This window comes from Ambystoma mexicanum, chromosome 14 (assembly GCF_040938575.1).
Source record: "Ambystoma mexicanum isolate Mex_15411 chromosome 14, UKY_AmexF1_1, whole genome shotgun sequence".
NCBI lineage: Eukaryota > Metazoa > Chordata > Amphibia > Caudata > Ambystomatidae > Ambystoma > Ambystoma mexicanum.
In genome coordinates, this window is record NC_090940.1 from 170,147,191 (window position 1) to 170,172,819 (window position 25,629).

A 25,629-nucleotide genomic window follows, 5' to 3' on the forward strand; every position below is an offset into this window, starting at 1 on the left:
ACGGTACATCATCACATTTTCCACACATCTGGGTTTGTTTAGATACAAGAGACTGAGTTTCGGAGTATCATCAGCTGCAGAAATCTTCCAGAACGAAATACACCAAGTAATCAAACACATCCCTAACTGCTTAAATTATAGCGATGATATCCTCATATTTGGCACCTCTCAAGAAAATCGTGATGACACACTGAGACGAGTCTGCATGGCACTGGAGAACGCGCACCTCACACTCAACCCCGAAAAATGCGAAAGTAAATCCACACAAAAATTCTTTGGACACATATTTTCAAACAAAGGCATGCAACCAGATTCGGAGAAGGTACAAGCACTGGTAGACACGCCCACCCATACCTCCACATCTGCAGTACGCTCTTTTCTAGGGATGGCCAGTTATGGCATGAGATGTATCCAAGATTTTGCATGAGTAAGCACTCCCCTAAGACTTCTCACATGTAAAAACCAAGACTATCACTGGACGACTGAATGTGAGGAGGCATTCCAAGAAATCAAGCACCGCATTGCATATGCCTCGTGCATGGTGTATTACGACCCTAAATACGACACAGAACTCACAGTAGATGCCAGTCCATTGGGACTTGGAGCCATCCTGGCACAATCCAGACCAGGAGCGCCCAAACGTATAGTGGCATACGCGAGCCAGAGTCTGTCGCCCACGGAATGCGCGTACTCCCAGCCCGAAAAAGAAAGCTTACCCGTACTATGGGCATGTGAACACTATCGCCTCTTCTTGTATGGCTGCCCTTTCACTGTTGTCACAGACCACCAGGCACTCACCACCATCTAGGGGAATCCTACTGCCAAAATGTTACCTCGAATAGCCCGATGGGGATTGAGGTTACAAGAATACTCATTCAAAATCATCCACCATCCAGGGAAAGACAATAGCCCCGCAGATTTCCTGTCCAGATATCCACTACCGGCTCAAGGAGAGCGTCATTCAGCAAAAGCAAATCAGTACATCAGCTACCTCATTGACAATGCACTCCCACAATCCATATCCGCAGCTCAACTGCTGGAGGCCACAAAAAAATGACAAACTCCTACAAACCATCCAAGAGTGTGTAAAATCAGGTACGTGGCACAGGAGACGCCATGAAACGCCCAGCCTATCTGACGAAGAAGAACAACTGCGCACGTTCAAACTCATACGACATACCCTGTCCAATTCCCCAGAGGGATTACTACTCAAGGAAAACAGGATGGTCATTCCATCCAGTTTACAAGATCAGATTTTGGACATAGCTCACTCTGGACACTGAGGAGTGGTATCAACAAAGAGACAATTCAGGACAAACGTTCCCTGCGCCACTAAAACCCTCGGAAATGCCATTACAAGTATGGGACGAAGTGGCGGTTGACATGTTCGGACCATTGGCCAATGGGAAATATGCACTAGTAATTGTAGATGAGATGTCCCGCTTCGCGGAAGTGCACATTATCCACCCCACCAGCGCGCAAGCAGTGATACCAGCATTGGACAAGGCATTCGCAGACTACGGAATCCCATCGACGGTAAAGTCGGAAAAATGGACCACCTTTCAGTGGTCATGACTTTGCAATGTTTGCGGAGCACCTAGGTTTCCAGCACAGAAAAATCACACCACTGTGGCCACAAGCCAACGGCATGGCCGAAAAATGTATGAGCAACCTCAAACAGATCCTCCAGGTCTGCTCCATCACCAATGGGTCATTTATGCAAGCGATCTGCACGCTACTCAGGGAATACTGAAACGCCCCTTACAGCTCTACAGGCGAATGCCCATCAACCCAATGTTCGGCCGAGCCATACGGACAAGACTTCCCCACAACCCTCATGTCCGTCCGCCTGTGTCCATCATTGAAGACGCCTGGGCTAAAGACAAAGCGAGCAAGGAGAAAATGAATTATTCTGACTACAGGAGACAAGCAAAACCTAGCCACATTCAAGTAGGTGATCAGGTGCTCGTCAGACAGACTCAGCATGCCAAAGACACTCCGGCATTCAAACCTAATCCCATGACAGTAATCCACACCAATGGGTCCATGATAACACTGGCCAGCCCACACGGGACTATCACGAGAAACTCCTCGTTCTGCAAAATCTTCGAGGGCAACCATGAACCTGAACTCCCAACTCTGACTGCAACCTACGAGTCCTCAGACCTAGACTCTGAATATAGAGGAGAAGATTGTGATGCAGACAACAGTGACAGCGATACCTCTCCCAGCCTGACATCAAGGCCAGTGCGGAGCCCATCAAAAAGAGCCATACGTAAACCCACCAGGTGGATTGAAGAGATGAACTGACAATCCCAATCATCCGTTTAAGTGGGGGGGAAGATGTTGTGTCCTCTTTTACTCGTTATAAATGTTTGTTGTAAGGGAGCCAAGTCCCTTTTCTCTTATTCCCTTTGCGCCCCACGTGTTTGAGGGAAGAGGCGTGGTTACCGCCTCAGGCAGCAGTTTGCACTAGAAAATAAAGATCAGTCCTGCACCAAATCGCTCCTGTGTCTTATTGCGTTCTGCCTTATTTTTATTATTTACGTTGCCTCATTGCCGCCCGCATATTCCACTTGAATTGAAGCCATAACATGACTCATTGTCGAAATGGTTATTCTCCTGTGGAGTCCAAGTAGGATTTAGAAACCCGATGTTCCTCTGGTTATAGTCCCGTTAAATGTTGCTATGTATAGCGCCTTTTATGGTAGTATTGAGGTCATGACTGCTTCATGTATATATTGTCCACACATTTATTTGTACGTTGGAGCTTGATCATAGATGTAATCCATCCCAAGCTTGATGGAGCCCCCCAATGTATAAGTGTGGAAGTGTTAAGGGCTGAGTCATTCCTTCTGGGATTCTAACATGTGACTGCAGGTGTCAGACACCAGAGTTTAACTCCGTCAGCAATCTCATTTTCTGTTGCATACGGTTTAGCTGGTGTCCCCCCTTCTGAAGGCTGTATTCTCCTGCTGTGAGCCCATGGCAGAGGATTCTGGGCTTCACGACCAGCTGCTAAGACGTTGTGGCAGAGTGACGCATCATTTTGAGGCATCGTTCATTTCAGCAACACTGTGGGCCCCTGAGATCTGAGCAATCCTGCTGGTCCTCGCGAAAACCTTTTCACACGTAGTTCTTCACTTAAAGAAACTCCCTACATTTCGGACACCCCCTACTCTATCGATTATGTAAACCCCCACATACTTACCTTCACTGGCTTTTAGTTGAATGTTCTCTCCGTAACCTGTAATGGAACTAGCGCCTTGATGGCTTAGGTTTAGAGCGCTTTACAAATGTACAAATAAATAAATACAATTTTCAGTGCCAGGTGTTTTTTCTCCTTCCTGGGTTCATATGGGGCAATTAGAGGGGGAAACGGATATTTCTAATAGGTTCCATTTCTTTGCATCGCTTACCCTCCTAAGGCTACACTCACTCTGTCTCCGTTCTACTTGCTGTTGTCTGCCACCTCTCTTCTGCCAGCTCCCACCCCAGTCTCGACCCCCTAATACCCCTCGCCTGTTGTGGTCCTCTGCTTTTTTGCCTACTCTGAATGTTCCTTTTCAAAGGGGAGCCCCCTTTCACCCCCATTCTCATGAAGCTGCCCTGCACCACCTCCATTAATGCACCCATCGGTCGCTTCCTTTTCGGCACCATTCACCCCTGAAGGCCTCACCCCCAGCCACCTTGAATGCTTCCCTTCTAGTGATGTATGTTCCAGGGGGTATCAAGCTTCACTCTCTTTGCCTATCAGCTGTCACTCTGAAATCAGTATGCCCCTGTAGTTATCAACCCATGTACAAGTAATATGTTTCCTCTTGCAGTTAGCATTATTAAACACTAACAGTACCTACCAAGTGTTGCCCATTTTGAAAAATTGCAAAATCGACAATCTCCCAAAATCACCTATACTGATGGCACAGGGCTGGACCCTGCTCCACCCCTGTGCAGGGACGCATGGGTGTGGTTGGTCAAATTTCACCATTGTCAGTACACCCCAGACTGGTATGCCCACCTTGGGCCATATCATCAGCACACCAACTGTTGTGGGGCTGGAGCCAACAATCACAAAATCGGCAATCCCCCAAAATCGTCCATACTGATAGCACAGGGACATACCCCGCCCTGTGCAGGGCGAATAGGTGGGGTTGGTCAGATTTCACTATCAGCAGTACACCTCAGTCTAGTATACTGATCTTGGGCCAAATTTTCAGCCCACCACTGTTATGGGGTGGAGCCAACCCCGAACATACAAAAAAAGTTCCCAAATATATAGATAGATAATCATTTTTTTAAAGTTGCTATATACTTGGATTTTGTAAAGTATGGTGCTTCACCCTTGCAAACAGTACCCAAATTGGCGGCACTCACGATTTTCTTTCGTTTTTTCCATGAGGCCTCCTTTCTGAGGTCCAGACTTATCAGGTATTTAAAAGGGGTGCGTAGGGAGAACACAATCTCCCCATTTCCTGCTGTTTGGCAGTTAAAAAAATACTGGGCATGCTGAGAGAAAAGCTGTGTTCTATTTTAAACTGGTTTAAACTTGGTGATCTGGCAAGTAGTTGGGGTGCACCGCTTATGCCGGTAGTTGTTTGTGCTCAGGGTCGGATTGGTGCTATCGGTCATTCGGCCCGTGGCCGAATGACTTTGAGGACTTGGGGCCGGTTTTATGGGTTGGGCTGGGCTGGTTTTATAGTCATCTATCTTTCACTGTATTAAACTCACTGGGCCTCATTACGACCCAGGCGGTAAGTTACCGCCTGGGCCGTGACTTTACCACCATGGCGTAAACTACGTTTACGCCATGATGGTTGGCGGACTTACCGCCCCATTCCGACCTTGGCGGGGCGGTAAGTCCCCAATCCCCATTTACCCTTCCCCATTCCCATTTTTGCCCCATAGGGCATAATGGGAGTGGGGAAGGCGTTAATTACGCCACCGTAAATTACGGTGGCGTAATTAACTCCATGGTCCCTTAGCGCCATGGATTTTAACACCTGCTAAAAGCAGGTGTTAAATCCGCCATGGCGCTAAGGGACCTCGTACTCAGGCGGTAAGGGTCGGCGCTGTTTACGCTGCCGTAAACCCCTTACCGCCTGGGTCGTAATGAGGCCCACTGAATCTTGTGTGTGCCTACCTGAGGCGGGCCAGTGGCCCGCGCCACAGCATTGTGCATTTTATTGCACATGTTTGTTTCCAATTCTGGCTTTCAGCAGTCACGCCCACTTGGTGTGCCGCCCGGGGCCGCAGGCAAAGAACTTCTGGAGTGGAGTGGGCTGGGCCTTGCTGCTGGCTGGCCCGTAATTACAGTGCCTCCGGAAAATCAACTGTCTGCTCTGCAGGGGGAGGGGTTGGGCTGGCTGGGGCCGTGGCAGCATAATCCAAGCAAGGTAACAATTGTTACCTTGCTTTGATTTGCATGCATGCATGATGTGTGCAGTGCATCATACATTATGATGCATGCATCATCAGCATGCATGCAATTATGGTTATGCTCTCACAGAAAGAGCATCACAACTAGACAGTGTGGTGTTTGTTTGCAGCAACGTGTCAGTGTGAGAACTCACTCCTGGCCTGAGGCAGCAGGGCAGGCTGAGGAGCCTGGAGCCAGGATGCCTGCAGGGTTGGGCTGGGCAAAGGGCGTACATTAAAGTTGCTTTCAATTTTGCAGGAAGCAAGCAACACATTTGATGCACGCCACTTTGCCAAGTTGGAAGCAACTATTCTTGTCAATAAAAATGCAGCAAGACTTTGTGCCGCCACCAGCCCTCACTGCCCGCCCCCTACTGACTATATTTTGCTTGGGCCCGGCAGCCTCTCTCTGACCCTGCTGTCGACTGTGCTGAGCTGAACCTGCTCTGACACAGACTCACAGCGCAGAGCGGTCGGGCTGCAGCTTGCAGAGCTCCTTCAGGCTTCAGCCTCACATGCACAGACAGAAAGGAGGACCACTGCCAGGGCCCAGGACTCCAGGACTCAGGAGGACCAGTGCCGCGGGCCAGGCGAGCCAAAGTGGAGGAGGAGGCCGCTGTCCGGAAAGAGGCCAGGCAGCCGCTGTCCTCACGGAGTCTGTCTCCACTCAGGCAAAGCAGCAGTGTGAAGCAGCCGCCAGAGAGGGCCGCCGCCCCTACCCCAGCTAGCCCAGGAGAACAGAGTGGCACTGACTCAAGCAGCCACCCAGGCCGGCCAGCAAGCCGGCACAGAGGTGACCTGCTGACCCCCTACCCCACAGCCCACCCACCACCACCACAGGTGCTCGGCTGAGACTGCCTGCCTGCTGCTGCTGGCAGTGGATAGACAGAGACGCAAAAGTCCCTCAGCTGAGGTAAGAGATGTGCCACCCTGATACTAGCCAGCACCGTCTGAACACATTACGTTGTCCCCTTGCGGATCATATAGAATTTCTTTAGTGTTTGGGCTTGATGGTCGACATATGTTTACTTCCTCTCAGGCCATATTCCCTGAATACAGCCTTTAGCCGCGTAGAGTAGAAGTTCATAAACCAGAATAGCACCTGTCACTGACTTATCGTGAAAGATGTGGCCAGCGACAGTTTCTGTGACCCATAATATGACACAAAATCTGCCATGCTGGAGGTATACACCCAGGGTCTGGGGTAGAGCTGCCAATTTAGGTCTCTGGGTTTAGAGTAAAGTGGCAATTAATTCAAATCCCTGCCCAGATCCTTGGTGCATGTGTACTCTTGGTGAAAATAATGCTGTGCCTCTGTTACCTAAGCGGAATCAGATAAGCGTGCGTCATGCACGGTGCGAGCGGAAGGTAAGCGCAGAACCGATGAAATGCAGACCCTTCCAGCTGGGATGGAGTGGGGAGCTGGGACACGTTGGTATTCGACATAGGTTTGGCAGAGGGCATGCCCCAAGTCTGAAGATGTCACGAATGGAATAGTTGTGATTTATTGTGGGGTTCTCAGGTGGCGAGGGGCCAGAATGGGTGTGCAACTGTGCATGCCCTGATCTGCCTCGTCGCCCAGTGTGCTCATTGAATCTCTCTGCCACTTAGCTTGCCATGACAGACATCTTGTCCCCTTTTGTTCTACTGATGGGAGGACTAAAGGTCTAGGGAGCCAGAGTTTCATTCCTGGACCGCGTGCCAACTCCTCATGAGTGCCTCTATTTGCCAAGCCACGCTGTCCAATAAGTCAGAACATTGGGGTCTTGCCAGGCACTCTGGGATAACAAAGGTATCATTATAATATCATACAGTTATATTTGGCATGCAACAGTGGGATATTTTTCCTTATGACTTACCTCACAACTGAACAGATTCTTTCGTTCACAGAGGCCAAACTATTAAACAATGGCATTGTCCCTCTCTCCAGAAAAACACAGTGAATTGTAAATAATACACTTTGAAAGATTTCCAGCAACCTTTTTCCCATTGAGGGATATTACATTACAATTGGCCGAGAAAGGGCTTTTTTGGCATCTGAAAAACAAGAGAAGGCAGCCAAAGGGCAGAACACCACCCCACCCCCACTGCCACGCCCAGACTTACAATGTGCACTAATCAACGCCAGATCCCTCCCTGCTCACGCTACAGAAATTCATGACCTTCTAACCAACCTTGACCTTGACATCCTCGCCATCACCTCAACCTGGCTACACAATGCCGCCGGCCCTGCCATCTCCCTAGCTATCCCATCAGGATACTCCATCCTTAGACAGGACAGAACACTGTCCACAGGTGGGGGGGTAGCCCTCATAGTCAAAGATCACCTAGAAATAAGGCAACTCTCCTCCAATCTAGGGGAGAACGTAGACTCTCTATCGGCCAAGATCGCACTTTCTCCCAATACCACCATTACCTTTAATCTAGTATATCGCCCACCAGGCCCAATACTGGACTTTCAGGACAACCTCTCGCATCTACTAGGTGAAAACCTTAAAACAACTACCAAAACTATTCTTCTTGGAGACCTTAACCTGGGACTCCACGACCAGAAAGATAGACCCTCCACTACACTAGCACAAGCTCTCCAAGAAATGGGCTTTGAACAAAAAGTACTCCATCCTACCCACAACAAAGGATGTACTCTTGATTGGATAGCTGACCACAACTGTGGCATTGACGCCAGCTCCATCACACCTACCGCCTGGTCCCACCACTTTCTCATTCATTTCCTCATCCCTACACCTAACAACTCGATAAAAAACCTCAAGCCAGCACCGCCAGCCTTAGCCAGAAGCACCAAGAACCACACCAAAGAACATATTTCCCCCTACCTAGAGACCCTCACTACCAACCTCCTGGCCACACCAGACCCAGCCGCACTGGCGGATATCTACAAATCCACCATTAGCACTGCCATCAATATCATCGCCCCTCTACAAAAGAAAAAATCAAAAAATACCAAACACTCAAATACTTGGTTCTCAGCAGAACTAAAAGAATTACGAACCAAAAAACGCAAAGCCCTAAACTTATGGCAAAGTGCACCCAACGCATCCTCACTATCCTCCTACAAATCACTGGCCACCCAATACAAAAAAAGTATCATAGCAGCTAAATCCACGTCCTACAATGAAATAATCGCCAACGCCACCTCAGAATCCAAAGAGCTTTTCGCCATCTTCAGGGAACTATCCACACCGGCCACTAAGTCTCAACAGATTGTCAAGGACCAAGCCTGGTGTAACACCATACAGTCTGCCCTCATAAACAAAATTGAACTCCTCCAAGCGAAAATCCTAGACCATCACAAAAATCTCACTCAGCACATCCTATCAGCATCCCATACGGAAACAGTGACTGAGGAAAAAAAAGACAAATCTCATTACTCCATTTAAATTTAGAGAAGTCTCAGAAAAAGAGGTAGTCGATATCGTTAACAAAATCAAACCCTCTAATTGTAAAGGCGACGCCTGCCCCGCTAAACTAGTTAAAGACTGCGTAGAAACACTAGCACCATTTCTTAAAACCTTCATCAATGCACCCTTCAACACAAACTCAGTCCCAACCAGTTTAAAAGAAGCCTGGGTGCGCCCTCTTCTCAAAAAACCCACTCTAGATCCCGAAAACGCTAACAACTATAGACCCATCACAACTGTTCCCTTCCTGCTCAAGATCCTCGACAAAGTTGCCTACACACAAATACAGCAATACCTGGAAGAAAATCGCATTTTAGGAAAGAGGCAATCGGGTTTCCGCCCGGGACATGGGACCGAATCGGCCCTACTAGATCTCAAAATCCAACTAAATGACATCATGGACAAAGGCAAACCTGCACTCCTGCTCCTGCTAGACCTATCTGCCGCCTTTGACCTGGTCAATCACGATATTCTAGGCACGCAACTCAAAAATGAAGCCCACTTCTCGCCAGAAGCCATCTCTTGGGTCAAATCATTCCTCGAAAGGTCGTCTTATGAAAGTCTTTTCTGACTCTGCGAGCGCTACCCCCACCACTATCCACTGTGGCGTCCCACAACGGTCCTGCACTGCCCCCCCCCCCTTATATAACATCTTCACCCTCCCACTGTTCAATGATTTGGACCATCGTCACATAGCTTACACCAACTATGCTGACGACACACAAGTCCTGCTCCCTCTCACAGGGGTCTATGAACAAGACGCAGCGCCATTTATCAAGATCTATACAGTCATCCAAACCTGGATGGCAGCCAACGGCCTGTGCTTAAAAAGGGACAAAACAGAGATCCTACTAGTTGGCACCAAAGAAACACTAAACAAACTCCCTCCGCGGTACAAATCCTTTAACATAGACAACTCCACTATCACAGTCTCCACTGCAGTAAAAACGCTAGGAGTATACCTTGACTCCACTCTCTCCATGACACGGCAAGTCAATGCCATAGCCTCCTCTGCGGCACTTACCACTAAGGTAATCAACGCCGTTAAACCCTTCCTATCCACTAAAAACTGCCTGGCCATAGCCAGAGCCACAGTAGGTACCACATTGGACTATTGCAATGCTCTCTTCTTGGGCACGTCTGCACAAAACCTAAGAAACATGCAAGTCACACAAAACAATATTCTAAGAACAGCCCTAAGCATCCCTAAAAGGGAGCACATCTCCCAAGCCAGAAAAGAAGCCCACTGGTTACCAATAAAAGAACGGACACTATTCAAATCCATGGCCATCACACACAGATGCCTCTCCACAAAAGCTCCACCCTATCTTTCTGAAAGAATCACCCTTAACACATCCACTAGACCCACTAGGTCACACATGACGAACCAGACCTATGTACCCACATTCAAAAGAAGCAAAGCAGGAGGGTCTAGCTTTCAACACCTAGCACCTAAAAACTGGAACACACTCCCCACCGCGCTAAGGAACGAAAACTCATACCATACCTTCTGCAGAGTACTCAAAACCACGTTGTTTAACTACCTCCACCTTACCTATCCGACTGTATTTTCACAACTGTATGTAAATAAGCACAACTGTATGTAAATATGCAAATATGCTCTGCACTGTATCTATGTATACACCATGTATGCCTGTAACAAGTAAGAGTGCTTTCAGCGCCACGATGCCCCTGGGCAGATGGGTGCTATACAAATCCAAATCCAAATAAATAAATAAATAAATGCTTTGGTAAGATTTATGTTGCTGGTGAAGTGCACACAGACCGCTCTAGACGTGGGTGCTTGCAGTGCAGTGCTGGTCATTGGGCCGGCTCTTGCTGGATCCGAGATCCGGCACCAGATGTGTAGCCAGATCTCGGGATGTGGCCAGAGTCAGCCACCCCAAACCCATGCTCTGTGCTGGGTTACATGGAGAAAAAAAAAGAAAACGCCTGCGACAGCGGAGTGCTCATGGTGGGAATGAGCTGCTGAGCTGCCCCACCCCCCTACAGGGCTTTGATTCTGGTCACAGCTGCAGGACAAGCAAACTGTAACTTCCTCTGGTGACCCCATGCAAGGGGTCACCAGTGGAAGGCAGTCCTCGGCCACAACCCGGTTGATTAATTTATGTAATGTATGTCGGATCCATGGACCCAGATCATTTATTTATGGAAGGTTTGTCAGATACATGTATCCAACAAACCTTGCATAAGTAAATAAATATACAGGTATCCACAAACATTGCATGAATAAATAAATAGCCCTATATATTGAAACAAGTTTCTGGATCAATTGTTAAAAAAAAATATTTGGCTATCTCGTTCTCTCTCTCGCACTAGTTTGTCGATCTTCCTCTTGCACTCCATTTTCCCTCTTCTCTTCCCCCTCGCTTGCTGTCCCTCCCACTTGTGCTCTTTCCCCTGCCCCTCCCCCCCCCATCCAGGGCTTTAAGTGGGCCGGGGCTAGCCAGGGCAGAGCCCTGTCAGTCTTCAAAAAGTGCTCCCGTACCCGGGCTGTTCATCCGGGCTCACCCCGACTAGCCCTATAGCCGTCAAACACCTCAGGCAGCCCTTTAGCGCAGAGCCACGTGGTTAAAGGGCTGTCTGCAGGGTCAGACCTTCTGATTAGAAAAAACAGAGAGGCCCAAAATTTGCAGGCAGTTTTTTAACCACACGGCTATGTTGAGTTTAAGGGCTGCCTGTAGTGATTGGTACTGCTCTCACAAAAAAAAGGAGGAGGGGCGCACTGCCATCAATTTGTTAGGTGTGCTCCCTTCTTTGTTTCTTAATCACCGGTGCTCGAGAAGCCTGCGGAAGCCCAGAGAGACCGAACAGAGCGAAGACAAACCCTAAGGCAGACTGGAACTCACAAGAGAATTTCCAGAAGGTACAGGAGTGAACAAGCTGGCCGGTGGGGGTACCAGAGGGTCTGGGTTATCACACACCCATAAAGAAAGGAGAGGTTAGGATTTAGGGACTGGGATGTGAACCCTGAACTAGAGAGACATGGGGAAAGCCACAAGGTGAAGTGGTTCACCAACAGGGACATAGAGCATCCCCCCAACCTTAAAGGTACATCTCAAGAAGAGTTAATGAGTCCTCCTCCTCATAGCAGTACTTGGCAGGAGATTAAACCAAGTCTGCAGAAGCAAAGAAGCATAGAAGTACGGGTCTGGGACCCACATCCCAAACCAAAGGAAAATACAAGCCATCTTCCTCGTTGCAGTACTTAGTAGGATAGTGCACCAAGTGGGCCATAGCTGTGGAACAAGGATCAAGGACCCTACCAATGCATGAGCTCTATTGCTGCGAAGTCTGAAAGTGTAAAAGAAAAAGCCTGGGGAAGGGAGTCCTTCCCCCTGGTGTTGTGAAATGTGAAACTAAGTTTGAAAAAGACCAGGGGAAAAGTCACAGCCCTGAAGTGGTGGATTGTCAGAAGCAGGTCAAAGCAAGCCAAGGGAGCCAGGATAAGGGAGTCATTATGCTGGCAAGCAAACTAATATGGAGGATCAAACTAGTGATCCAAGGGGAAGGAAGTCATTCCCCCCTGGAGGGAAGATTAGGAAAGGCATGTTATCACAAATATGACACTGACATAATGGGTACAATTTATAAAACCTTTATTGAAAATGTTGGGGCTAGAGAAACTCCTACGTTGCCCTAAAACTAAGATGGTAGTAGTCTTGACCATCAAATAATAAATAACATAGTCTTAATGGAGTCTGTCAAATCAAAATGGCCTATGCTAACAAAACCCAATACCTGCCATATCTATCTCTTGTACAAAAAAATTGTAAAAAGGAGAAATGTATGCAAAAGGAAAAATCAGTGTTCAAATGATAATGTGCTTGAACCAGCTTTCCTCCCCACGTTAGGCCTTACTTAGTGAGGCGGTCCCTGCAAGCAGGATGACACACTCTGGCTCGGTTTCCAACACAATACACAGTTCAAAACTGTGGCTCAAGGCACGCCTGGCCTTCCACGTTAAAGTCCTCTTTCTCTGACGTCCAAAATACGGCTTTAACTGAAACGTTCACAAAAGACTCCCCTCTGTCGGGTTCAGACCTTTCACCATACAGGTCTCCTAGTTCTCCCTCTGTTGGGCTCGGACCTCTTCCAGATGTTGAAGACTTTCGAATGTGCTGGGCTTTCTTTACAGACCATCGCAGGACCACTTCGACTCAAAGTTCACAGTTTATCTCACTCTTCCCTTCTCTAAGAATCGATCTTAGTTATTTCACTTTTGCTGTTCATTCGCTTTCTCGCATTAAACAAAGTAAGTACTTTTCACAGACACTTTCGAGTAGGCTACTTCCTTTCACCGTACCACTCCGTTACTTAGCATCGCTGATTTCACAGCTGTCCTTTACATCAAAGTTCACTCACAGGTCTGCATTTCTTTGTCTGATCCACACACGTGCAGCCTTCACTTGCGAAAGAATGTTTCTATTTCACACTTTAACACACACCAGTCTCTTGGGTCGCTTGCTAACTAACCAGCTGTGTGCGTCTTTTTCAGGGTTTTGCAATTTCTAGTTCACAAATCAAGGTTAGTACCACAGGCTTGGCCTTGCATCCCCAATCTTTGGTTCTCACGGGAGGGTTGCTGGCATCCTTGAAACACAATGCAGTGTTCACTTGTGAGACCTGGCCTTCTCCACTTGCCTGTCGGCGGCAACGACCTCCAGGAGGGAACCTTGGGATTTTCTATGCGCAGCTCTCATCCCTTGGTCCGTCGCTGTGCTACAGCAGGTTTTCCTTCGTCCTGGAAGTTCTGCTCCTACTCGTGTTCCACCTTGCTCAGAGTGTGTCTTTAGGCATTTTATCGGTGTGAGGAGAGATAATTGGTATCAGGTGTATGCACTTGCAGTCAAGTGCCTGACTTCGCCTGACCCAATTAATCCAGTACGATGTATGGGAGTCTTGTTGCTCTGTCACCCTCTTCCTCGCCAAGTGTTTGTGTAAAAGGGGGGGGGAGTTGGAATCTCAGAGTATCCTAAAAAATAGGATGGGGTAGATGAACAAAAAAGGGGGGGAATACCTTGGGCCTCATTACACGGTATGCGGTAAGGGTTTACTGGTACGGGTAAGGGCACCGGTACCGGTAAACCCTTACCGTCTTACTACGAGGACCCTTTGCCGGACCCGACCTCAACGGGTAGTTTTACCAGCCGTTAAGGAACGGGCCCGCAAAGTGACCTTAGTGCTAATTACGGTACCGCAATTTGCGGGACCGTAATTACCTCCTTCCCCATTCCCATTGAGCCCTATGGGGGCAAAAATGGGAATGGGGAAGTGCCTTGGTGAATGGGGGATTACCGGCCCCGCTCACCTTGGAGTAGGCCGGTAATTCTGCCATCCACCAAGGCGGACACGGTAAAATACCGGTGGCAACCATGGCGCTAATAGCGCCATGGTTACCGCATACCATGTAATGAGGCCCCTTGTCTCTCCATCGACTGTCTCCCCCCACTCCCTGAAGATCCCTCACCCAGGTGATCCTCTCGCACTGGTCCACCCCCAGGGTCTGGATCCAAAGGCGATGGCCGTGCCCTGGTCACCTGAGGGAGAGATCCCCGGGGACTAGTGGGTGAGACACCCTCTGGTTTCTCACAGAAGAAACAGTGAACTTTTGCTACAAAGTATTAGGAGATCAACAACCTGTTTGTGAAATACTAAAACCAGGGGATGGGAGTGATTCCCCATGGCAAAGAATTTACAACCAGAACTGTACCATCCAGTCCAGGAGGAGGGAGTCAATGTCCTGGACCAAGAATTGGTGCAACCCTTTTATTTTAGTTATAAGTGTAAGGGACAGAGATGGGGACATTTTGACACAGGACGGTGGACTTTTTAAGTTATTAAGACATCCTGACAGATCCATTCGAATTTTAGGAGAGGCTGCGAAACCTCTCATAGATAAAGTGAAAGGTAGGGTTTCTCTTTAATTTTGCCTTGAATACAAGTATATAGCAAACACTATGCCATCTGTGTGTCAGTCTCCTACTTCCACACCCTTGTACTGTTTGCAGCCTAATAGAGCCTGTTCAACTTTCTTGCCTTCTTGTAGCTCACAGGTTAGGCTCAGGACACGTGTGAACCAGAGATCCCCAGTATCCTTTGCTGCAGACCCTGAACTGGCAACCCTGCCAGATTCCCCTACTGATGGCAGCATTCCTGGATTTGGGAATGCTGGCGACTCTCCAGCCTTTGGCTCTTTATGACCCCCAGAAGAAAAACATTGGGCTTCTGATGACAGGTTACTGGTTTCTGTGAACCTGGACCAGGAAACGTGCAATCTTGACTCACTGCCACCTGCTGCTTATCATCCCGTTGGTGATATTAGCAAATTACCAAGTCCTGCCTCATGCGCGTTATCACTGCCTGTGCCCTGCAAAATGGCCTTGCCATGACAAAAGGTCCCAGAAGTGCCCAAGGATTTTCCACACCTCATGACGGGCTCTTTCAGGAGCAGCCTGTATGCACCTCTCTGACAGTGGAATAATGCTGAGCAAGTGTTACCTGCCACCCCCTCCTCCCACAACTGAATGTATGGTAATATGGCTAAATGGTGCTCAATAAACTGGTCGGCCCACTGATGTGTTAGGGTACATGACTGCACCCGTGATGGGACTGGCCGCTCCCTTATAAATGGTAGGATATTGTGCCCCAGCTAGCCCTGGTCTTCTCTTCATGCATATCTCGGGTAGGCCGGGGCAGCAATGAACCTGCCAAGAAATGTACTAAGGGCAGAGAGAATACACTCCAGCAGATCACAGAACAGAAACATTGCCAAATCTATGAAACCAGGAAACCAGCCTGGACACATGGGTACATATCAGACTCCTTGCTTATGGAAGATGGCTGAAGGCACGGCCCTCACCCGCACGCATCTGCTATTATAGACTACTTTCAGACACATCGGCCAAAACCCCTGCAATAAGAATATAGCTATCTCCAATGACAGAAATGTGGTCTAGCTGGACACATAATGAGTCTCCTGCACTTGCATACTCTCCAGACTACCTCACAGCACCCATCCACATGCCAGCTCGAAATGGGTAGCTTGCAGGGATTTGCCCCCCTCTCCGCCTACTTACCTTCGTATTAGCTAAAATACACACCCGCATTCTAATCTCCTCTGACACATTTCCCATTCCTTGGACTTCGGTCCCCCGAGGGCGTTCACCTACAGAGCTTTGAAGCCATACCAATGGGAAAAGGCCCCATTGTTTCTGTTATATCCTTTAAACAGTGATACCATCGGGTACAGCATATCCAGGTGCTGCCAACATATGAATGGTGCAGCCCCAAATGCATCACTGCCATCCAATGCTGTTTAATATCTCCTATACATGGTTTAGTCCCAATATGTAATGTACAGTCTTGCATGTCCAGTTGCTGCCGTAATACGCCAAGTGCTGCATCTCATGCCCTAGCAATGTAGTGCCCCATATCCTTGGTATATCCTCATTGAACACAGTTCTGTGAAGTCATAGCAATGAAAGCTGTAAATACCTACCTTTGACATTGACATTCGACATAGGTAATGTGCAGCCCTATATGTCTAGTTGCTGTCATTATATGCCAAATGGATCATACCATGCTCCAGTAATGCCATCCAATGCCAGTTAATGTATTGTATGCATGATATAGCCACCATACGTAATGTACAACCTTGCATGTCCATTTGCTGCCATTATCTGTCAAACAGAGCACCAAATGCCCCTATGAGACTACCCAATATCGGGGAATGCCTCTAGCAGGGCCCCAAATACAGATGTACACAGCGCACACCAACCACGTGAGCTACCTACAGCTCTGCTTCTTGGCACTGCTCCCTGCTCTGCTGCCTTCCACCTCTTCCCACATCACACATAATGTTGTAGATGATGTGATGCAATGGAGAGCAGGCGTTCCCACCTCTTGCCTCCTTGCTAACTTTCTAGCCGCCATTAGGAATTAGATAGGGTGGGTGGGGACTAAGAGAGGCATAAGGAGTGGGAAATGCCACAAATCTTACCCCTGATGATCAAATTATGTCTAAAGTGATTTCTGTATACGTCCCCACAGCAGAGAACAATGCTGTATGCTTGATGCTAGAATTTAATATATATTTCTTTTAATTGAGTTGAGTGTTTACAGGCGATTCAAATGGCATTTAGTACTAAAATCCCTAAAAACCCTGCTGTTCAGCTGAATTGGCTTGAATATGATCCTCGGTCTTTTTCCCTCCTTGTCCTGTCATTGGTGTTCGTACCGTTGTGTTTTTGTGCCCCCTGAGGCCTGTGAGTTTTCGGCGCCATATAAATAAATAGAAATAAATAGTACTTGGAAAGAAAAATGAAAATGCATTTGTCGCTACAGTGCAAATTGGTGGTTGATCCAAGTTGGCTAGAGAATTGCTTTCTGGAAGAGTAGAGGTGTGAATGCAACATTTCTGGGAAATGTGCACACATATTGGCCTAGTTGTATAAAGATAGACTAGTAAGGGGAGTGATGTGATGGCGGTGGACTGGCTTGCCGCATCGTCTCCATTCTGCTAACTAGACTATGGGCCTCATTACGACCCAGGCGGAGGACCATGGTGCTAGTAGCACCATGGTCCATGCCGGTAACTTACCGACTCCGCCATGGAGAAAGGGGGAATTACCACCCCATTACAAGGTTGGTGGGGCGGTAATTCCCCCTTCCTCCATGGCCCTTCCCCATTTTTGCCCCATAGGGCTCAATGGGAATGGGGAAGGCGCTAAGTACGGTACCGCAAATTGCAGTACCGTACTTAGCACCAAGGTCCCTTTGCGGGTCCCTACTTTAATGGCTGGTAAAACCAGCTGTTAAGGTCGGGTCCCGCAAAGGGACCTCGTAATCAGGCACCCTCATTACGACCTTGGCGGAGGACCATGGTGCAATTTGCACCATGGTCCATGGCCCTAAGCTGCCAACTCCGCCATGGGGATTGGCGGACTTACCGCCCCATTCCGAGGTTGGCGGGGCGGTAAGTCCCCAATCCCCATTTACCCTTCCCCATTCCCATTCCTGGCCCCATAGGGCATAATGGGAGTGGGGAAGGCGTTAATTACTCCACCGTAAATTACGGTGGCGTAATTAACAACAAGGTCCCTTAGCGCCATGGATTTTAACGCCTGCTAAAAGCAGGCGTTAAAATCACCATGGCGCTAAGGGAACTCGTACTCAGGCGGTAAGGTACGCCATGGTTTACGCCGGCGTAAACCCCTTTCCGCCAGGGTCGTAATGAGGCCCTAAGTGTTTAACGGCGCTGCAGCCTTTTACGGCGCCGTTAAACACTTAGCGCCAGGGTCGTAATGAGGCCCTATATTTGTATTCGATACATCTTGGCTTTTGCATCTATGCAGACAAGAGACCTAACAAAATGTGCAGCAGTTTTCCCTAGCCATGGGAAAGGTGAAACACCAGCAAATGAATTGATAATTTTGCCTCGACTAAGAGTACACTGGAGCCTTGTGGCCATCCTCTTCCCCTAGAGGGATGGCATGATGCCGGGTGACCAGCCGTGCCCAAGTGTGGACCTGCCAGCCTTTTGGCATATTCAGACAGATGCACAGTTCTTGAGAGATGCTTTACGGCCGAAGTGGATAACATTTTCATAAAATTAGATCTTATGAGGGAGCATATGTCCGCCCCTCCAACAGCACTGACAGCAGAAGACTGCATCTTGATCCTGGAGGAGATGGTCCCAACACTTACTAAAATACTGCATCAACGACCTCCCGCCTGGAGGACAAGGAGGTTACGGCTCGTGGAGGCAACCTCTGAATCCTGGGTTTGCCAGAGTCAACTCAATTCATGAAGATTGAACAGCTTGTCAAGAAATGGATACCGAAATTCTGACTGTCCAACTCTCTGCAGTTTGTATAATTGAAAGATCACAGCAGATGTTGGGTCCACGTCAAACCTCCCCAAGTTTAAAATCCAAGGCCAGCAACAGCTAAACTATTGAACTACAGATATGGTCATGCGTTTCTTAGAAAGGCTTGAATACAAATGGGGCATTCAGTATGACGATGATTTGAAAATTAGCTGCTCCCAAGATCCCCCAGGTAGTCCAGTGTGCCCGAAAAGTGTACATGCAAGTCAGGAAAGAAATGCAGCTCTGTGATTCAAGGTTGCTCTTAGTCATTCAAAGAAGCTACCCAGGAAACACTGCCCACATACTATTATCCTCCCCCATCAACCATGTGGATCTCGGGTGCAACCCTTCTGTGATCAGATGTACATAAGGCACAATGGCAAAAAAAAGGTGAGTGGCACACAGGATCTGAGAAGGCTGCTGGTGCTGTGGGAGAGATGGCGCTGATGAGCACTGAAGGTCCAGGGGGTATTGGGGGCAAAGAAGAAGCTCCCAGGTGGCAGACCGCTCGAGGATACAGCAATTCCCTAACTGGACCAAAGAGAGAAGCCGACCTTTAACCACAGAGCTACATGGACAGCTAGAGGGACGTTCGTACACTTGAAGCTGGAGAGCGGATGAAGGAATCATTCCACCAAGACGGGAACCGCATCAGGGGTGTAAAGAAGACGCAGTGAGTCCACCTAAAGTTGTTGGGGATCCCAGGGTGCTCTGAAAACAGTGTCAGCATGTGAATGCAGAAAAAATAAATGAATTATTTGAAGGCAGACAAGGCGAAGTGCAAAAGCCATGATTGTTTAAATACAGACGAAACCCAATGTTAAAGCAATGCTTAAAGGATGAATATCTGAATACCAACAAGATTACATGTAGCAGCAAAACCTCAACGAATATTTATGCGTGAAATGTCAATGTGGGGGGGAAAGCTGGAGCAAGTGTTACCCTAAGTAAACATATTGAAGCACAACAAAGTTGTTACGACTGGGGCATAGTGAAAAACAACAGTGAAACCAATAAGAAGTCCTGGCAAGACGAATACACCAGGCAGTTGGCATTTGTGGAAAAATATCTGGCAGGGACATATATCATGGGATCTGCAGGACCTCATAGAAGGATTCCTGGCAGGGGAGTGTAGCAGGCAATCCACCATTTTGTTCACTTATTAGGCGCTTATGCAATTAGCAAAACTGTTTCACCCACAGGGCAAACAGGGTGGGCACAGGGGAAGATAGACAATGAAATACAGCAAGGATAAATATTTGCATTGATAGTACAACAAATAATGAGAATAAAGGGAAAGGGAGACAAACCTACTGTGCCTTGTGAGTGTTCAAAAAGTGCACGTATGGAGGGGTAGGGTGGGGATAAGGTGCTTAGAAGCTCGTGGAGTAATGATCCTGCATAAAGTCTCTAACATTGTGGCAAGATACCTGGCAGAGAAGTATACCAGGGGATCCAGGAAGTCCATAAAAAGTAGTTCTGGCAACCAAATATACCAGGCATTTTGAAACGGTATAATAACTTTAAAACTGTGGGAAGATACCTGGCAGGGAAGTATACCAGTGGATCTGAATATCCCAGAAGAGGACTCCTGGCAGAGAAGTATACTAGATGATCCATCAAAGTTGTAAAGAAAAGTCTAAAACCGTGGGAAGATACATGTCTGGGGGGTACACCAGGGGATCTGAAGAACCCATACAAGGATTCCCGGCAGGGTAGTATACCAGGAGTTCTAGCCAAGATTGTAGAGGAAAGTTTAACCATGTTACAAAATACCTGGCAGGGAAGTATACCAGTGAAATTGAGAATCACAAGAGAGAGGACCTAGTAGGTAGAGAGACCAGGCACTTGGAGCTATACAGAGACGTTTTAACACAGTGACAAGATACCTAGCAGGGGAGTATACCAGGAGATAGTAAGAGCTCACAAGAGGATTCCTGGTAAAGGATTACACCAGGCAATTTGCTAAAGTACAAGAGAAGTTTATTGTGGAATTTATTATATGAATGAGAAAGTTTCTGAATCGTGTAACTTTGTGAATCCAGTAGAAAGAAACCAAGGAAGTGTTGGATGTCAGGGAATGTATTTTTTTAACAAGAACTTCCTGAATCTAGTATAAAGAACCAAGACCTAGTTGTTCGGAAGAGACAGTTTTGCCATCTTACCTAAATATCCAAGGGAAGGGAACCACCCTTTTGATCCAGGGATTTCTCATTGGAAAACACTTTCTGTTGGATTTATCTTTTATATTTTGGTTATAAACACTTTTTACTAAACATAAGTCGGAGACATTTCCCTGCACGGCTTAGTTGTTTGTTTCTAGTGTGAGGGTCAGGTTAGATTTCTTTACAATAGGGTCAGAGAGGCATTTATCCAACCCATTTCTGTTTAATAAAAATGCCTTACAATGAGAATATTACAACTTTGTGTCGGCCTCTTCTTTCTGACCCCTCACATTACCTCGCAGGAGTCACCAGTGTGAGAATCGGAGGGCATCATACCAAAAACCCTGACATGGACCCCTTCTCAGGTGGACAGGGAAAGGCTGCCACTACCTAATCCTGATCCTGACCCTGGGGGTGGTATTATGTCGGAGGATCACCTGGGAGGAAACCCGCGTCATGAGGATTGAGAAAACCCTCTGAACAATTTCCCTTATGACCATACACTCTTAATGGCCTATTGTAAAGTTGATGATTCTGATGACTCTGATGTTGAAACAACTAAAAACATTATAGGCTTCAATTCCCATAATGCTCTTAATACTGAGACGTGGAAAGGGGGTCTGGAGTTATCAAACTGCAATGAGCAGTCTAGTGGTTGTAATGACCCACACCTGAGCGGGACCTTTAAATACTTAATGGCCTTTCAGGTGCGGCCAAGCAGGAGCAACAGGAAGAAGCAGAGGTTGGGGTCGCTGCTGTACTGACAGCAGGATGCTGTGCAGAGAACGTGGCAGAGGGTGGGATTCCTGTTACATACAGAGGATGCACAGCGTGAAGCTGTATTGAGGCCAGCTACCCCAAGGGAGAGACCCCTCTATGTCCTGCAGTCCGCTCTGGTATAAGCTTTTCACCAGTGAGCGTACGGGGCTGAACAAGCTCCATTGATGGTCAGCGCGAACAGCGGCAGGCTAACGGGAGCTCTCAAACACTGCAGGAGTCAAGACGAATGAAGAAGCAGAACTGGCGAGTCAGGAGATGCCACGACATACCGGTGAGTTTGCCTGATGCAAGTGACCCCGGGCGCTCCGAAGGAAACTGCTGTGCAATTTGAATACCGAACATTTAAATGTAGGCAAATTGGGCGCAATTCTCCTATTAAGAGATGTCAAATAGGAGAATATTGTAACCCGCATTGCCAAAGCAAAACAGGGGAATATCCAATAAGAGACTATTATAACTTGCATTGCCCAAGCCAAAGAGGAGCAATAGTAAAGGAAGCGGAATGCAATTCTCCTGAAGAGGGTTCTCCAATAAGGGGACATTATAACCTGCATTGCCAAAGACAAGGAAAGCTGACATTCACACCAAGGCAATTTGAATATAATAATCCTAGAACAAGATACCTCGAGGGAGGAAGTTGTAAACCACCTTACCAACAGTTAGAAGGTTGGGGTTCTTATGTGCCGTATACTTGTGAAAGAAGCTGTATGTCAAATATGTTGAAAGTCCAGACTAAACCGAGAAGGAATTGCTGATTCAACTTTCTCCATTGAGGATTTAAGTGTGAAAAGTTTGGAACAAGCCTTACCACAGAGTACAAGTTGAAGTAGTAGCAGTTTTATCCTGGCAAGTGAGTAAACCAGGAAAAGGACAAATAGTGTTAGACCTGGCAGGCGAGTGGACCAGGAAGAAGATAAGTACTGTAAATGTGGTAGAAGGTTGTGGTGGAAAAGAAGTGGCAATTCCACTACAGTGTTTTGATGAACTGTTGTATAACCAGCCAGACTAAAATAAATCTTTTTGAATGAACCACCCTGACAAAGGTGCTGTTTATGAAGGAGAAATACGAAGGTGTTCAACCATCCTGACTAAGGTGTTGCTTATGAAGGAAGAATATGATGTGATTAAAAAGTGATTGGTCTTCAGAGAAAAGAATATTCATATTGACCTCTTATTGGATGTGTGAAGAGAAAGACTTTTTGGTTTGTTGTGCAGAGATTGTAGAAATGTTGCCAATTGTCTTCAAGTGCGAGAAACCCTTTGGAACAAAGATAGTCACTTTGCCAAGTTAAGGTCATATTGAATTAAACTAACTTTCTATTCTGCCTGGAGTGGAATTTGGCTAGTGAAAGGAACTTTCCCGAAATTGAACTTTGGTTTGAAACATCCTGAATTGATCCAGGGGAAGGGAATCCAACCCTGGTCACAAGGATTCCTGTTTATAACTTTTGAGTCTGAATTGATATGTTTTTGATTACGTTTGAGCAGCCAAATCATTCCTGTATGATTCTGTTGTATGTATTAGTGTGAGGGACAGATACTTCTGGACATTAGGTCCTTTTCCTTAAGCCTTTGTTTGTTAGATAGAGAAATCCTAGTTAGGCTAGTGAAAGATAGATGTTTATTTTGCTTGTTAATTCCAATGCTAAATCCAAGGTACCCCTCAATACGAAGAGAAGGTTGAAGCCTGGCAAGTGTGCCAGCACACCAGCCAAGTGTCTCTCCATACATGTTTCCAAATTATATAATATGCAATAGTAACCTGCTCATACACTACCCCCTAGTCACATATGATGGCACGGCCACACCCATTAATGCTAAATGCAACAGCTCTGATTGTCTAAGTGCCACTTGGATTACATGTGTATGGTCATGGCAATAAGCTGCCTAAAACACTAATTGTAGTTTACCAGTGCTTGGGATATGTTGCGTAATTTGAAAACCATAAAATACATACATGTAACATTCAGACCGCTCACACCCATCCAAACCTGATGAGCATCAATTTCAGCATGCACGTGTTGCCCCTGACTTTTCCTACGTTTTTATTTTCCCCCACTTCCTTCCTCATTATTTTATTTATTTTGATTCTCCAGTTCGCGCTTTAAATTTAGTCATCATTTAAAGTTTTTCTAAGAGCTCTTTACCATCTCGATGCCTGTAAAATGAGAATATAAAAAGGGAGAAGTTGACCGTGGTGTGGATGTTGGGAAGATGAGTGCCGGTTTTTGACTTTTGGCCAGGGGTCCACGTGCTCTTGAAGGTGGATTCTCTGGATATCGCCACCGTCATGACACACATTTCTGGTTGTTCTAGCAAGGCCAGTTCAGAAAGAGTGTTCTACACCTGGGCGATGAATCGACGCACTCGGACGCAGCATATGGCTCCTACAGGTTCTGTGCTTACTTGGTGGTTTCGTTGATGTGTAACTAGGACTCCAGTCCTTCACGATCACCCGGGCAATAAATGGACGATGATGGAGGGTTGGCGAGGTTGCAGTTGAGTTGCTGCTGGTATGGAGTGGTGGTGCTCTGACCCTTTTCCCTTTTCACTTGCACACAGGTGATTGCTGGTTCCTAGCTGCCATTGCTTGCCTCACCTTGCACGAACGCTTGCTCTACCGAGTCATACCTTACGAGCAGAACTTCACAGAAAATTATGCCGGCATCTTTCACTTCCAGGTGAGTGTGGAGTTGAGAGGTCCATTTGTATAGGTGTTATTTGTATTGGCTTGACAGTTACCTAAAATGGGTGCACTCTTAATGGTCCGGATGCCCATACTATGCCAGACCATTAATGGTGATAAAGTGCATCTTCATATTCCTGCCTGCTTAAACATACCAACTATAGATCCACTGGGGAGATCTGTGGTGGCAGTTCTGCTCTTCTATTGGGATGAAACAGATCTGTCTGGAACCCAGCTGTCTGTGATCCCCAAAATGTCTAACTAAAGGGAGCCATTCTCATTACGAACTCTGCTAGGTTTTGTAGAAGCACTGAAACCTGCCCTTTAAAAACATGCTAGTCTTGTAACTGCAGCTTCATCAATCCATGTTTTTCAATCTATCTCCAGGAGTTACATTTTCTATATGGCAATGCAATAGTTCCCACTCTCCAGTATGTGAGGTCATATGTGTCAGAGCTCCACATGGTCGCATCCACCCAATCCAGCCCGGATCGTCGTCCTGCGCCAGAGAGAGATGGGTAATTCTATCCCTGGACGAGAGGGGTAGGATCAGTCCAATTTACTAAAAAATTGAACTGATCATGCAGGAAAGGTGCGCAAAGGCACGATAAGACGCAGTGCTTTTCTGTTCAGCCCTTGATAGGTCCTGCAAAAAGGGATGTCATATCCTGACCATGGGTCCTCATAGAGGCTATTCACACAGCAGGACGTCCTTGGATAAAGCACCCCTTTCTGCCAATATGTGTATTTGGTTACTCTATGCACGATACAAAATGTCCATGTAAACACACATGATGACAAAAGTCAGTCCTATTGGCTTTGTCAAAGCTTTGATGCACCTCTAAATTGCACTGTCCTGTTGCCTGCCCAACAGTCTGCACCCAAACTACATTACGCGTTATTGTTTCTAGTGGGCGGGGACACTCCACAGTCACAGGAGCTCTTGGGAAATTGACGTAGACATACCGTCCTTCAACAGAAAATGAAACCTCATGGAAAAACATCGTTTTGTTATACCAGGACAACTGATCTCTGCTTTAACCTAAATTGTTTGTAGTGCCGTTTTTAATCCTCGTCAAATGCCTGATTTGGTCCAGTGCAATGTACGTGATGCAACGCAGACCATGAAATAAATATCATTTATTTATTTAATGTGATAGTTTTACAAAGAAAAACTTTTCACGTAGTTGCAGTACTAAAACCGACATAAAACAGAATTTGCATACAATTACTTAACATTCCAGTAATAGTCGAATTAATATAATCAATATA

The 25,629-nt window shown here is 47.0% G+C and overlaps 1 protein-coding gene across 1 annotated transcript in view; it reads left to right on the forward strand.

Annotated features, from left to right (window-relative positions):
* CAPN3 (calpain 3) overlaps nucleotides 1-25,629 on the forward strand; it is a 338,459-nt gene that overhangs the window by 144,138 nt on the left and 168,692 nt on the right. The window contains exon 3 of the mRNA XM_069638824.1: nucleotides 24,234-24,352. Coding sequence (XP_069494925.1) covers nucleotides 24,234-24,352 — 119 coding nt within the window. The remainder of the gene's footprint in view (nucleotides 1-24,233; nucleotides 24,353-25,629) is intronic.